Source organism: Plodia interpunctella, chromosome 4 (genome assembly GCF_027563975.2).
Source record: "Plodia interpunctella isolate USDA-ARS_2022_Savannah chromosome 4, ilPloInte3.2, whole genome shotgun sequence".
Classification (NCBI taxonomy): domain Eukaryota; kingdom Metazoa; phylum Arthropoda; class Insecta; order Lepidoptera; family Pyralidae; genus Plodia; species Plodia interpunctella.
The window spans coordinates 8,430,104-8,443,787 of record NC_071297.1 but is presented as its reverse complement, the minus strand read 5'-3'; the positions used below and the strand labels follow the sequence as shown (position 1 = coordinate 8,443,787).

General features: G+C 37.1%; 2 protein-coding genes across 3 annotated transcripts; one reads left to right on the top strand and one right to left on the bottom strand.

Annotated features, from left to right (window-relative positions):
* Nucleotides 1–29: 29 nt before the first annotated feature.
* Nucleotides 30–11,664, top strand: LOC128669085 (lysosomal acid glucosylceramidase-like). Of its 2 annotated transcripts, none has more exons than XM_053743551.1 (13): nucleotides 30–142; nucleotides 1,055–1,138; nucleotides 1,275–1,411; nucleotides 1,759–1,897; nucleotides 2,238–2,379; nucleotides 2,874–3,030; nucleotides 3,440–3,600; nucleotides 3,845–3,968; nucleotides 4,262–4,375; nucleotides 9,624–9,768; nucleotides 10,362–10,441; nucleotides 10,841–11,121; nucleotides 11,550–11,664. In XM_053743551.1, exons 2-13 carry the CDS (start codon nucleotides 1,069–1,071, stop codon nucleotides 11,656–11,658), a joined length of 1,659 nt encoding a protein of 552 aa, XP_053599526.1. In that variant the 5' UTR covers nucleotides 30–142; nucleotides 1,055–1,068; the 3' UTR covers nucleotides 11,659–11,664. The 2 variants fall into 2 exon arrangements, with proteins under 2 accessions (XP_053599526.1, XP_053599524.1); XM_053743549.1 differs by lacking the exon at nucleotides 30–142 and adding an exon at nucleotides 149–315.
* On the bottom strand, nucleotides 11,652–13,352 carry LOC128669094 (uncharacterized protein). The gene is made up of 2 exons (XM_053743570.1): nucleotides 12,981–13,352; nucleotides 11,652–12,493 (listed from the first exon to the last, which is right to left on the bottom strand). The coding sequence occupies exons 1-2, from the start codon at nucleotides 13,086–13,088 to the stop codon at nucleotides 12,137–12,139; spliced, it is 465 nt and encodes a 154-aa protein (XP_053599545.1). The 5' UTR covers nucleotides 13,089–13,352; the 3' UTR covers nucleotides 11,652–12,136.
* Nucleotides 13,353–13,684: the final 332 nt, after the last annotated feature.

Sequence of the window (13,684 nt, the reverse complement as noted above, 5' to 3'; positions counted from 1 at the left end):
ATTATCAAATAATATTTTGTAAATTTAAATCAGTAATGGTAAAACATCAATCAAGATTATTGAAAATATTAAGATAAGAAAGAATATTGATATTTACCGGAATATTAATTCTAGTGATCAGTTGAACGCCCACTTTCATAGGGTAAGTGGTTTTATAATTATGGTAATACAATCGGCCCGTCCCGGCTTCGCTCGGGTAAAACCATAATAAATTATACATCTAAACTTCAAAAACCACACTTTCTGTCGCTGAAAAAACCGCCCGGTCATTTTGAGTTTGTCGCGTTCAGACGAACGTGTTTCTTTTTATAATATGTAAGTACATTTGTAATAATACCTACTGTTTGCACCGCAGAACTAACCTCCCTGAGGAATTTCGGGGCTAAAATGTCAAATGCCAATGTACCCAATGTTCCATGTTTCATTCCACCAGAATTTCATCGAAATCCGTCTAAAAATTAATGTATGAAAGTTCTATATATACTTAGTTAGCTGCTAATTGACCTTCACGTTTCATTAACCTAACTAATGTTATAAATGCGAAAGTAAGTTTGTTTGTTACCTCTTCACGCTCTATCTACTCAACTAATCTTCATGAAAATTTACATGTATATATAGTACATGTAGTTTGAAGTATGGAGAAGGACATATTAGGTAGCTTTCATCCCGGGCATTACAATTAACGCGGGCGAAGCCGCTGGCAAAAGTTACTACTTATTACATAAATAGGTATTAACTGAGCATGTACCTTTTATACCATAGATGTTTGGGGACGTGTTACAATGACTTGTGATCATGATCACCAAGTCGTTCGCCCGAAACGTCCCGAGGTAACAAAAAGTAGTGCGCGTTTAATACCTGATCTAAGTAATTAGTTGGCTGGTGTTTATTGTGTCTGTATGTATTTTCTCTAGGTCTAGGCTAACTCGGAATATTGACCATGGTAAATATACGGGGTTATTAAGTGAATGCTGTCGTTGGACGTTACCAGGACATAAATAGCACATATATAAATAGGTAAACTGACTCGGTTACTTGATTATTGTGATTCCAGGCAAGGTGCCTAACATGGAGAGGGTAGGGGTCTTAAACATTATACTGTCATTCACATTTCTATTAGCAACTCAAGGATTATCTGGTAAGTACATGAAATAAGTTTTTTACAGAGAGATTTTGATGTAGGTATAAACCGTTGAGTTGAGATATTTGACATAAATCAGGTGCTAAAAAAGAAAATAAAAGCACCTATCTACTTACAAAAACAAAATTTACAGAAGACCTGCCCTGCGCAGCTCGCGATGTGGGCATCGAGGGTCGATCCATCGTCTGCGTGTGCAATGCCACCTACTGCGACACGATATACAGGGAGGCAGTGCCGCCTGGCACCTACTTCATGTACACATCCAGCAATGTAAGTTTACTCTGAAATAATGCGTGTGGTTCCGCCCTAGATTAAGACAAATATAAGTAGTACGAACAATAGTAGTCCCAAAGAGAATTAGACAAGAGGCGGCTGTTGTAAAATCAGCCGATTCAAAATTTATGATTTATTTTATACGTTGACTCTGGGCTTCGCATCGTCACAGCCCAGGATGAAATCCGGAACATGCAAAGATGAGAGAGAACGAGATCCATCGATGTACCTACCTTAAGTTATTAGGAGCTCCACAGTTTTCAAATACCTTCCTGACGCGATTTGTTTTGACAAATATATTTTCTATGTCAATTAATTTATATGAAGTTTTATTTATGTCTTAGGCGGGTAAACGATTTGAAAAATCAAGTGGGGTCATAGAAGTGGCGGAGGAGTCGTTTGATGATGATGAAACCGGTGCTGACATTATTTCGGATTTTAAAAACTTCCCCGCCTATGATGACGAAGACGACGACTTTCAGGGTAATGATATACTTATTGAAAGTTTTTCTTGTATAGGTTCTTGTAAGGTTTTTCTTGTATACATTCTACTTTAAAAAAAAAACACCAAAATCTGTTCATTTTTCAGGGTCCTATTTTGCGTAAGACATTTTTGGACCCTTTTTTTCACATGGAGTGTTCAGGGTTATAAGATAAGATTTTATTTCTGTTGTGATATATTTTTGGATAATTGGACAATCTATGTACTTACACACTAGATTTCCCAACAGATTTTTACGTTCCTTATTTCTGAAGCTGCCTGTAAGCTGTCGAATCCCATCCCTTAAAATTATTAATCAGTTATACTAACCTATTGTACCAGAAACCATCTGGAACAGAGTGGTCCTGAGGTTATTCACCATCATCCGATCCCAGTTTCTGGAGGGATTCGGTGGATCTGTCACTGACGCCGCCGCTATCAACTGGAGGAAGCTGTCGGATCCCACTCAGAGAGAGTTTATCAGGTAAGGATCTACTTCCATTATGCTATCCATTAGCCTTCCATTGACTGAGAGAGAAAAACATAGAACGTGTAAAATATGTACGGATAAGGAAAAATGCAATAGAAAAATAAAACTATGCAATGGTTCCATACTTTTCTTGGGGCAAAGGAAAAATAAAATATGGCGCAGATTTAAAGTTAATCAAGGGAAGAACTCTATAAATTGGATAGGTATTCTGATCTGATTTATATGCTAGCCATATAATTCTACCATACATCTACATAAACGAGGCCTTCAAGTTTCACAACTCTTGCCTTTGTTTATCACGTAAAGGTTAATAAGGCATGTATCTGATAAAGTTTAGTTTACCAAAACCACCTTTAGATAGAGTCACTGATCAAAAATTCTACATACGTAAACGGATATTTTTTACATTCTATTCGATTGTTTATAATCAGGCAACTCGCTATCTTCTGTGATATACAAACTAATTCAGAACATAAAAACAATTTCAGATCATACTTCAGCACAGACGGGCTGGAGTACAATCTTATCCGGGTCCCCATTGGTGGCGCGGACTTCTCAACGCACCCATACACTTACAACGAATTGCCGTGGAACGATGGCGCGCTCTCCAACTTCTCTCTAAGCGATGAAGACTTTTTCTTTAAGGTATCTAAATAATGTCATCTACTTAAATATAATAACAAATAATAGCGAGCATCATCCAAGTGTGTTAGTGTTTCTAAACCCCGAAGTGCGGATACACCTATTTAGTTTTAGCCGGATAGACCTCGGTGCAGCCGGTTCAGTTGTTTACACCAAAATGTAGCTTATCTTTGACTAAATTAAGATTATCCTCTATGATTTCGGTTAGACCTCGGTGCAGCTGTTCTTCGATGGTTATGCTTGGTTTATCGTGATTTTCTTTGGTAAGACCTTAAGTTTAGTCTTTATCATCACAGCTAGACCTAGTTGCACAGGGGTGGTCACAGATAGTTAAATGTAAGTGTAATATTGACAGTGACCGGCGACGAACAAACATTCAAGTTTCATCACAAATGGTATTACCCTATTTCAGTTGCCAATGATCAAGCTAGCCCAAGAAGCGGCCCCCGAAGAGATCAAGATAACAGCCAGCACATGGTCCCCGCCCATCTGGATGAAGACCAACGAGAGAATCACCGGGTTTGGCCAGGTCAAGCCGGAGTTCTACCAGTCTTATGCCGACTACCACATACGGTAAATATTTCCACAGTTTATATTGGTACCATAGTCGTTATAAGTAAGGAGGGAGAGTTTAGTTAAGTTTTGGTCTCACAAAGCGTCGCTTCTAAGTACTGTGTGACACCGTGGATGGCGCCATAATCACAGTGTGTGGGAATACGTATGGGGCGGCATATGCAGACTGTGTGTCTCACTCTCGACCTCTCGACGTTATTACACTGTGCTCACTATATCTATTATTGGAAATTAACTATTTCAGCTTCATAGAAGAGTACGAAAAGGCCGAAGTGAAGATCTGGGCGATCACAACCACTAACGAGCCTATCAATGGCATTGTTCCTATCGTCAACTTCAACTCTTTAGGATGGACGCCCGCACAACTGGTAAGCAAACACTAAGTACTTATTTTACTTGATCATAAAAATTTATTAAATATAACAAGCCATATACTTAGATACTCTTTGAACAATTCAAGTGGTCAATTCAGCTAACGTAAAGTCAAAATCGTTTCCAAATGGTATTTCAATACTAGTGTTTATTGTGTGTAAATATTTATATTTTTGGTTAACATTTACTTTACAGTTTATAGTTATTTCCCTTGTAATTTTTTTATTTTTTTTATTGCACAGGTAATTTTTTTTTTTACTTATTTATTGATTTTATTTTTAATTCACAGGGTCGCTGGGTAGCAAACAATCTTGGCCCTACAGTCAGAAATTCCAAGTTCAACCAAACATTAATTTTAGCTGTGGACGACCAGCGCTACATTATACCTATCTGGTTGAGAGGTGTAAGTACTTATTGTTAAATTGAAGCAGAGTGTAGTGTGGGTGGCGAGAGGCAAACACGGAGTAGTTTGTATAAGCATTTATTTGTTAAAATAAAGCTACACAAATCCGAAGGAATTATAATAAACACTAATTAATATAAAAGGTCGGATAGCACGTCCGGCCATGACAGATTCAAAGGAAGAAGGGAGAATGAACCGGATACGTCAAAATACAAATGTTGTCATACGTTTTAAATGTTTAAGGGATACCATATACTAAATGGGGTTACCATATAAAGCTTAACACTTCCCCTTATACCTTATAACATTAAGTCAAATAATAGGTACTACAAATACAATCAATATTGTATATAACACAAAAAAATAATAATAATTCGACAACACAAATCATACTACTTATGTAGAAATACATCGGGTGTCAACATATTCATGTCATTAATGAAACAATAATGCTTTTGTTTACACAAAGGTTTGGTCAGAACATCAGCTATCATTTTGTCAGTTGGTAAATATTTTACAAAAATAGACTTGGACTTAATTAAATCTTTCACAAAATGAAATCTTATGTCAATGTGTTTAGTCCTCTTATGACAGAACTCTTTACATTCCAGAAGCTTTTGAGCGCTCTGGTTATCATTATACACAGTACAGGAAACCTCCTCTGTTATAAGCTCTGATAACAAATTTTTAATAAAGGATAAGTCTTTACATATGTCACCTATTGCCAAATATTCGGCTTCGGTACTAGACAAAGCAACACATCTCTGTTTTCGAGATTCCCAGTTGATTGTACTATTTCCTAGTTTTATGACAAAACCTGTATAGGATTTTCTGTCATTCACATCATTGCCCCAATCGGCATCAGTGTATCCTACTAAATTAAAATCAACACTCTTCATAAAACATAAAGAGTGGTTAATTGTACCAGCTAGATACCTCAATATTCTCTTAGCCGCAGTCCAATGAGATTTATCAAAGGAATTGTTAAATTGACTCAACTGGCTACATGAAAATGAAATATCCGGTCTAGTACATACAGATAAATACATAAGACCACCCATAAGTTGCCTAAAATTATAGGTTTCATCTGTCAGATGCTCATTTGCATTACTATTCTTTGTCAACTTAGAATTTAAGACCATAGGTGTACTTACTGGTTTACAGTTTTCCATATGAAATCGTCTTAACAACCTTTTAATATATTCTGACTGATCTAAACACAAAGTATTTTTAGTCCTATCTCTAGTGACTCTCATGCCTAGACAGTTCTTCAATGGTCCTAAATTTTTAACATTGAATTTCATTTGTAATACATCCAACAACTGCCTTTTAATTAAACTATGTTTGCTATAAAATAAATAAAAATCATCAACATACACAGCTATAACAACAAAGTCTTTATCCACTTTCTTTGTATAAATACATGGTTCACATAGTGATTGTTTAAAACCAATTTCAGTTAAAACATTATGTAATTTCTCATTCCACATTTTACTGGCCTGTTTTAAACCATACAAACTTTTCTGAAGTAGACAAACTTCATTTGAATTGCCATTACAAAAACCTACAGGTTGCTCCATGTATATGACTTCATTAAGCTCACCATTTAAAAATGCAGTTGTGACATCCACATGATCAATCTCCAAGTTCATTTCATTTGCTAATGAAAATAAAATTCTCATAGAGGAATGCCTCACTACCGGAGAGAAAGTCTCGTTATAATCAATTCCCTGCTTTTGGGTGAAACCCCTGGCAACCAGTCTAGCTTTAAACCTATCAAATTTCCCATCCGCGTCATGCTTTAGTTTGTACACCCATTTACATTTCACGATGTTAGTGTTAGTAGGTCTAGCAACCAGTTTCCAAACCTGATTATTCAAAAGAGATTTGTATTCGCTTTGCATTGCTGCAAGCCAATCTTCACGGTGTGGCGAAGCCATGGCTTCGTCATATGACATTGGTTCCTCGTATAGAGCATGCTGACTGAACATGCCATAATCATAATCACCATACCTTTGTGGTGGACGTACATTACGCACAGGACGTTGTGACACCCTCGTCGTAGGTTCGACAGGTACAAACTCTTCCCCTCCATCAGAAGCCCGGCCAGACGATGTCATGCTATCATAAAACTCGTCGGCATCAGATTCTTCATTGGAGTCTGAAGTAGTCACATTTTCTTTAGAAGATTCTTCCTTGTTGACATCCTCGGCATCTGTACAATGAGAAATATTTTTATTCGAATTCTCAATAACATCATCATTTCGAAAATTACAATTATCATTATTCATCAAATTCTCTTGTATTGAATTAAAATAATAATTATTAATATTATCACAGTCATTTACTGATACAGGTACATTTTCATAAAACTTATTCTCTATGAACACCACACTACGGGAAATAAAAACATGATTAGGATTAGACGGGTCAGATAATCTATATCCTTTGCATGTTTCGCTATAGCCTACAAAAATAGCCATTTGCGCTTTAGGATCTAACTTCCTACGTTTCTCAGATGGAATGAGGTGATATGCGATGCAGCCAAAAACCCTGAGATGAGCCAGGTCCACGGGCAAACCAGACCATGCTTGCTCAGGCAAACGACCTGCTAAAGCCTCAGTGGGTGATCTATTTTTAAGATAAATGGCAGTCATTACTGCCTCTCCCCAATAACGGTAGCAAAGTCCTGATTCTGCTAGCATACACCTGACCTTATCCATCAGCGTTCTATTAAGACGCTCGCTAACCCCGTTTTGTTGTGGACAGTAGGGCACAGTACTTTGATGTATAATACCTTCCCTTTTTAAATATTCAGAGAACTTGTTACTGAAATATTCACCACCATTATCAGTTCTCAACATTTTAATATGCAAACCCAATTGATTTTCTACTTGTAACTTAAAGGTTATAAAACAATTAATTACCTCAGATTTATTTTTCATAAGGTATCCATAAGTTTTGCGAGTGCAGTCATCAGTAAAGGTGACAAGATATCTCGCCCCTCCCCAGCTAGGTTCCTGCATTGGACCACAGACGTCGCTATGAATCAACTGGAGCGGCTCAGTTGCTCGATGTGCCTGCCCACCGGGATAAGATGCGGCCGACATCTTCCCCTGAAGACATGGTTCACAGCTCTTCAGTTTATCTTCATCCTGAAACATGATACCGCATGCACGTTTCCGAAGTTGTATCATACCTTTTACACCTAAATGTCCTAGACGCCTGTGCCATAATTCTGCTGATAATCCTGCTGCTTCTGTGGCTCTCGGTGATTCCTGGCTCTTATCACCCAGGAACAAAGAGTGCTCCTTCAGTGAGGACTTGTCATTCCTTACATTGACATTCACACACAACATATATAAACCATTAATACATGCAACACATGCAATTGGGTTGCCAGATGTTTGACCTTTATTATAAATGGAACAGCCCTTATTATTAAAAACTACAAAATAATCTTTTTCAATTAATTTGGAAACGGAAATTAAATTACTAGACAAATGCGGCACATATAGGACATTAGACAAAATCAAAGGACTCACCTGGTTGTTAATAAACAATTTTATAGTACCAATCCCTTGACTTGTTAAAGTCTCATCATTTGCAACTTTAATTAAAGTTCTATTTGGTTTAATGTCCACAAAGAAATTGTGGTTATTTACCATATGGTTACTAGCACCGCTGTCTAAATAAAAATTACTATCAGGTACAGTCAGGAACGCTGACACTAAATGTGTCCTATCAACTGGAACAGTCACTGTCTTGCTGGCTTTCTTTTCTCGTTTTAATTTATAACAACGCGCCTTGGTGTGTCCCTTTTTACCACAATGATTGCATATTAATTTCATGGTCTTCCTAGATACAAAAGCCGAACCACCATCATTAGAGATCTTGCGAGCATATTCTTGTAGTAATCTTGACTTTACCAGCTCGCTCGAGAGCTGATTTGTTGCAGTCACCGCTGCCAAACTGGAGACAATTGTGTCATAATCCGACGACAATCCACTCAGCAAAATTTCGGCGACCTCAGCATCTTCTATTTGCCTTCCTATGTCAAGTAATTGCTGCACCAATGTGGTCACTTCTTCTATATATGAAGTCATTGAATCAAAATCATTGTATTGTATCTTATGCAGTCTACGTAGCAAAAGAACACGTCTATATAGTCCTTTATCTTCAAATATATTTAAAAGATTATTCCAAGCTTCCGCGGCAGTATTGCAATGCCGAACATATTGATATAAACAAGGTTTTATAGCGAGACATATGCGCGCCAGAGCACGCCGACTGTTACCTGCATCATTGTCGCGTCCCTCGACGACGTCCCAAAGTCCTTCCAATATTAAAATATTTTGTATTGTAAATTTCCATGTGTGGAAATTTGCCGGGCCGTCCAATTTCTCTATTCCTTGAGTAGAGGCCATGATGTGAGTCGGTTTCACCGACGTATTACCTTCAACAGATGCCATTTGTTGTTGTTCTGAATGAAGTGTTAAATCGGCCGTATGTCACGTTAGGCGGACGCTATTCGAAACACAAAACTAGTGTAAATTCAAGCCTCATCAACAATGCCACCCACGTGCTGGTTACATAACCTGTTAAATTGAAGCAGAGTGTAGTGTGGGTGGCGAGAGGCAAACACGGAGTAGTTTGTATAAGCATTTATTTGTTAAAATAAAGCTACACAAATCCGAAGGAATTATAATAAACACTAATTAATATAAAAGGTCGGATAGCACGTCCGGCCATGACAGATTCAAAGGAAGAAGGGAGAATGAACCGGATACGTCAAAATACAAATGTTGTCATACGTTTTAAATGTTTAAGGGATACCATATACTAAATGGGGTTACCATATAAAGCTTAACACTTATTAAGCTAAATGGTCTGTTATTAAGATACCTCACCTACCACTAATTTATTAAGATCTACTGCACAAGCACATTAAGTGTTATGAAGTCTCTTCGAAATTCCGTTTATATTTAATTTTTTCCATATTCTATTCATACATTTACATGCAGAGATCGCAGCATTACGTCTATTTATTAGATTGTTCGCTTGTTCGCGAATACTTTCCCGTTTTATTCCCGAAAATTCCGGCGACAAGCGAAGCCGGAATTTTCGGGAATAAACTGGGAAGTATTCGCGATCACATATGCTCTCCGTACTTCATCATCAAGCAAAAACTGACTGACAGTCCAAATAGGTAGATAATGTAATATTTTTAAATTAAAATGCTTCACAGATGGAGAGTGCAGACCCACGTTCCATAGAATACATAGATGGCATAGCTATCCATTACTACGGGAACTTTGTACCTCCAGACATCCTCAGCCGGATACATCATCGGTATCCCGGAAAAATACTGCTTTCCACTGAAGCCTGTGAAGGTAGCTATTTCCATTGCTTCCCGTTTAAGATACAAAGGCATCTGAAATTCTCACTTGGTAGCATTCGGGGTTGCGACTGAGAAGCACAGGGTCAGAGTAAAAAAATTAAGCATACAATTTTGAAGATTCGTCTGTGATTTTGCGTCGGGCAGTTTGCGTGATGTCAATCTTCTTCGGAAATGTCATTCTTGCCATGTACAATCACGAGACGATATTAGAACTCTACAGAGTGGTTCTATTCAGGAGCGAGACATGGTGCGATTTCCTTCGAGACTGTTGCATGTTTGTATGATTGTATAAAAACATATACTGCGACTTTGTCCCAATTAATTTTAACTATAACTATCTACCATATTAGGTACATACTAGACTAGCCGCTAGCCCCGACTTCGCTCGGGTAAAACGTAGATATAAAAACATTACAGTTTGTAAATCTGTGGGGTAAAACCATAATATAAAATAGCCTATGTCACTCCTGAAGGTTTCGCCTATCTCTGTGCCAAATTTTATCAAAATCGAGTAATTTTCGTGTTTATTCATTACGAACAAAAAAACAAATCTTTTCTCTTTATAATAGCACTACATACTCATAGGTCCGATGCCCTGGGACTTGCTAAAGGTGGAGGTTGGATCGTGGGCTCGAGCACGAAGGTACACAAGAAACATCTTAGAAGTGAGTTTATTCACATTAATATTTTTTGAAAAATGCAATGGACAGTGTTATCAGACAAGAATCGCGACCTAAAAACTGCTCTTATTTTTCATTTATTTCGCAAAATTCATTCACTCAGTCCGGGTTTATGATCTTATGTGCGTTATGTGACCTAAAAACAGGTCGTTCGAGAAAAGCTGGTACGAAAGGAAACGTGGCCACCCCATGGCAACCCTAGCAGCATATGTGACAATTTCCTTCTTAATATGTGATCGAATTTGTTATCATCATCGTATGAGAAATACAATTTTGCAATAATCTACGCAGGGGATAAGCAGCCGGCACACTCTGTTTTTCCTCCGCTCCTAGACCACCATGGAATAAGAGAAATAAAAGCTATTTTACTCATTTTTCATCCAGGATCTGAACAACTACGTCGTGGGCTGGATCGACTGGAATCTCTGCTTAGACCCGGAGGGCGGCCCCAACTGGGCCGAAAACTTCGTGGATGCCCCCATCCTTGTGTACGAAGAGAACGACGAATTCATAAAGCAACCTATGTTCTACGCCATGGGGCACTTCTCCAAGTTCATCCCTAGGGGGTCACGGGTCATCAGGGCCGCTAGAAGAAGCCTTGCCACGCTTGAGAATATCGCCGTTCTTACACCCAGGGACACGATCGTCATGGTGATACAGAACAGGTTGGGCTTTTAGGGATTTCCTAACTCCTGCTTGAGTGGAAGTCGGTGCCAGTATATCAAATCTAACAAAACTTCTGAACTTGGTACTGGCACTCCAGCAATAGGTGGCACAGTCCTTACTTTATTATTTAACGATTTAGTGTTGAAAATATTTATAAGGTGCCAAGTCATACCCTGCGAGTGTTTGTTTTTGGTGTACATACAAGTAACATAGTCTAAAGGCTGTTTGCCTTTAGAACAAAAAAGATATTGAAATCAATTTCAAAAGACGAAGACATAAGCTTTTTCACCCGATTGAGGGTTTTAGATATTAACAAACTGATTTAACATGAAAGTGGATTTAAAAAATTCCAAATAATTTCGATTTTTCGGAATGAAACTGATTTGTTTGCTTGAACTATTTGGATTTTGTAACATTTTTTTTTCAGGTACACAAGTGAGCGCAGTGTTCGCATCAACATCGACAACACAAGATTCATACGATTCAGGATGGAGCCGGAATCTATCAAAACCATTGAAATAAATCCAAATTCATAAAAATAACATTTTTATTTACATTACTCCTAATCACAGTGGCTGTTTCTATGTAACTTCGCACATCTAAAATAAATTCATGTCAATTACACTAATACATTATAGTGCTTTTTTAGCAGATTGAGCATGTGTGAATAGGATGCATTCACCATTTATCTATAGCAATATAATTCAAAATATCATGATCTATATGTTTATTAAAATGGGATTCAAGATAAAGAAAGAAAATTTAAAGCAAGATAAAGAAAGAAAAGAAGAAAATGAGAAGATAATACTAATAGGACTGCATTAACAAAAACAAGTTACAAGGGAGTTGTCATAGAAATGATGAAAATCTAAACAAAGACCATACTTTTTTGAACTACACAAACCAAACAAATCATACAATAAAATTGAAAGTACTTATAAGACAAAAAGATAAAACAAACAAGTCGGAAAACAGATCTATTCACACATTTTTAATTAATAGAAAAATAAGTTATTAATAGCTTGTCAACGAAGCTATTTTATCCAAAGGCCAAACTCTACATATAACTCTACTACGAATTAGACCTTCTGGTACCGCTCCATACACCCTAGAGTCTGCAGAATTACTAGAATTATCTCCTTCCAACCAAACGTGACCTCTGGGTACAACCTGATTATACCTCGGGAAATGTCCTCTCATTCTGTCGCCGGGCATACCAACTATTCTTTTGCATATATTCTGTTTTGGATTTGAAGGATTGCGAGCTATGACTATATCACCACGTTTTAATCTTTGTAGTCTAGGAGATATGTGTTCTGTAAATAGTATGTTGTTAGATTCTAATGTTGGTTCCATGGAAGGCCCAGAACACTGAAACAAAGAAAGAATTGTAGGTATTTATTATTTATGTATTTTTTTATACAACTGCGCAAGCAAATGGGCACAGGGCCCACCTGGTGAGAAGTGGTCACCTAATATATTTTATATTTATTTAATAATACTGGCCAGGAAGTGGCTATGACACTGCCATGAAAAATATGACTGAAAATATGTATACATAATTTTCTCAGCTTTGTAGTCATGAGTAGAAATGCTCAATATTACCTAGACAGTACTGCATAATCATATTGTATGGTCTATATTGTAGACATACCATTGCACTTACAGGTGGCCCAATGGTTATCATGTAAAAACTGAAAACATTGTGAAGGTCAAAACTTTAGATAAAGGTCACTTCAAATGATAAAAAAATTGCATTGTTCTATAATTTACAATGAACTTTATTTTAACCTTCAATTTATATCTCCGAACTACTAGTACATATATTTGTAGGTACTACTAATGTGAAGGTACTCACCATAACCAAGTCTCCTACATACTCAAAAGTACAGTGTGTGATGCAGGCGTATTGTAAAACATATCCAGCAAAACCACAAGATCTTCCAATAAATTTTACAAAACCCATATTTACATAATTACAATAAAAAAATATAGCAGTAATACATACTTCAACAACATAACCATTTATACCATTCTAATATTTTCGTTGACCACCATTAGTAGTCGCCTTTTGGAGTGAATGCTTTTTGTACAATTTTATCAGAAGTTATTGGGTACTTTTCGAACATAAGTAGGTAAAAAAAAACAATTTATTTATAGAATTTTCAATATGAAATACTTATGGGAACTTGAGGGTAGAAAAGGGAGGAGGGAAGGAGTTCTGAATTTCTGACACCTAGTAATGACTTTGACATGGACACATTGTGTCTGTGCATTGTGTTATTATAGGATAGGATCATCATTGTACGGAGTACATACGTACGACAAATAAACACAGATGCAAAAACATATAGCCTAATATATGAGTGACAACCGCTGTCGCCAAACTCAAACATTTACATTTTATTGAAAATTACCCAATGAGAACGGGGATAATTCGGTCATAAGATAAATCAAAAAGACATAACGACTATTAGGAATAAAGAAATACCAACCATATTGTACACTTCGAGTATAGCTACTACGTACAGAGTACCTTATAATTCCATGGGATTGACTGAA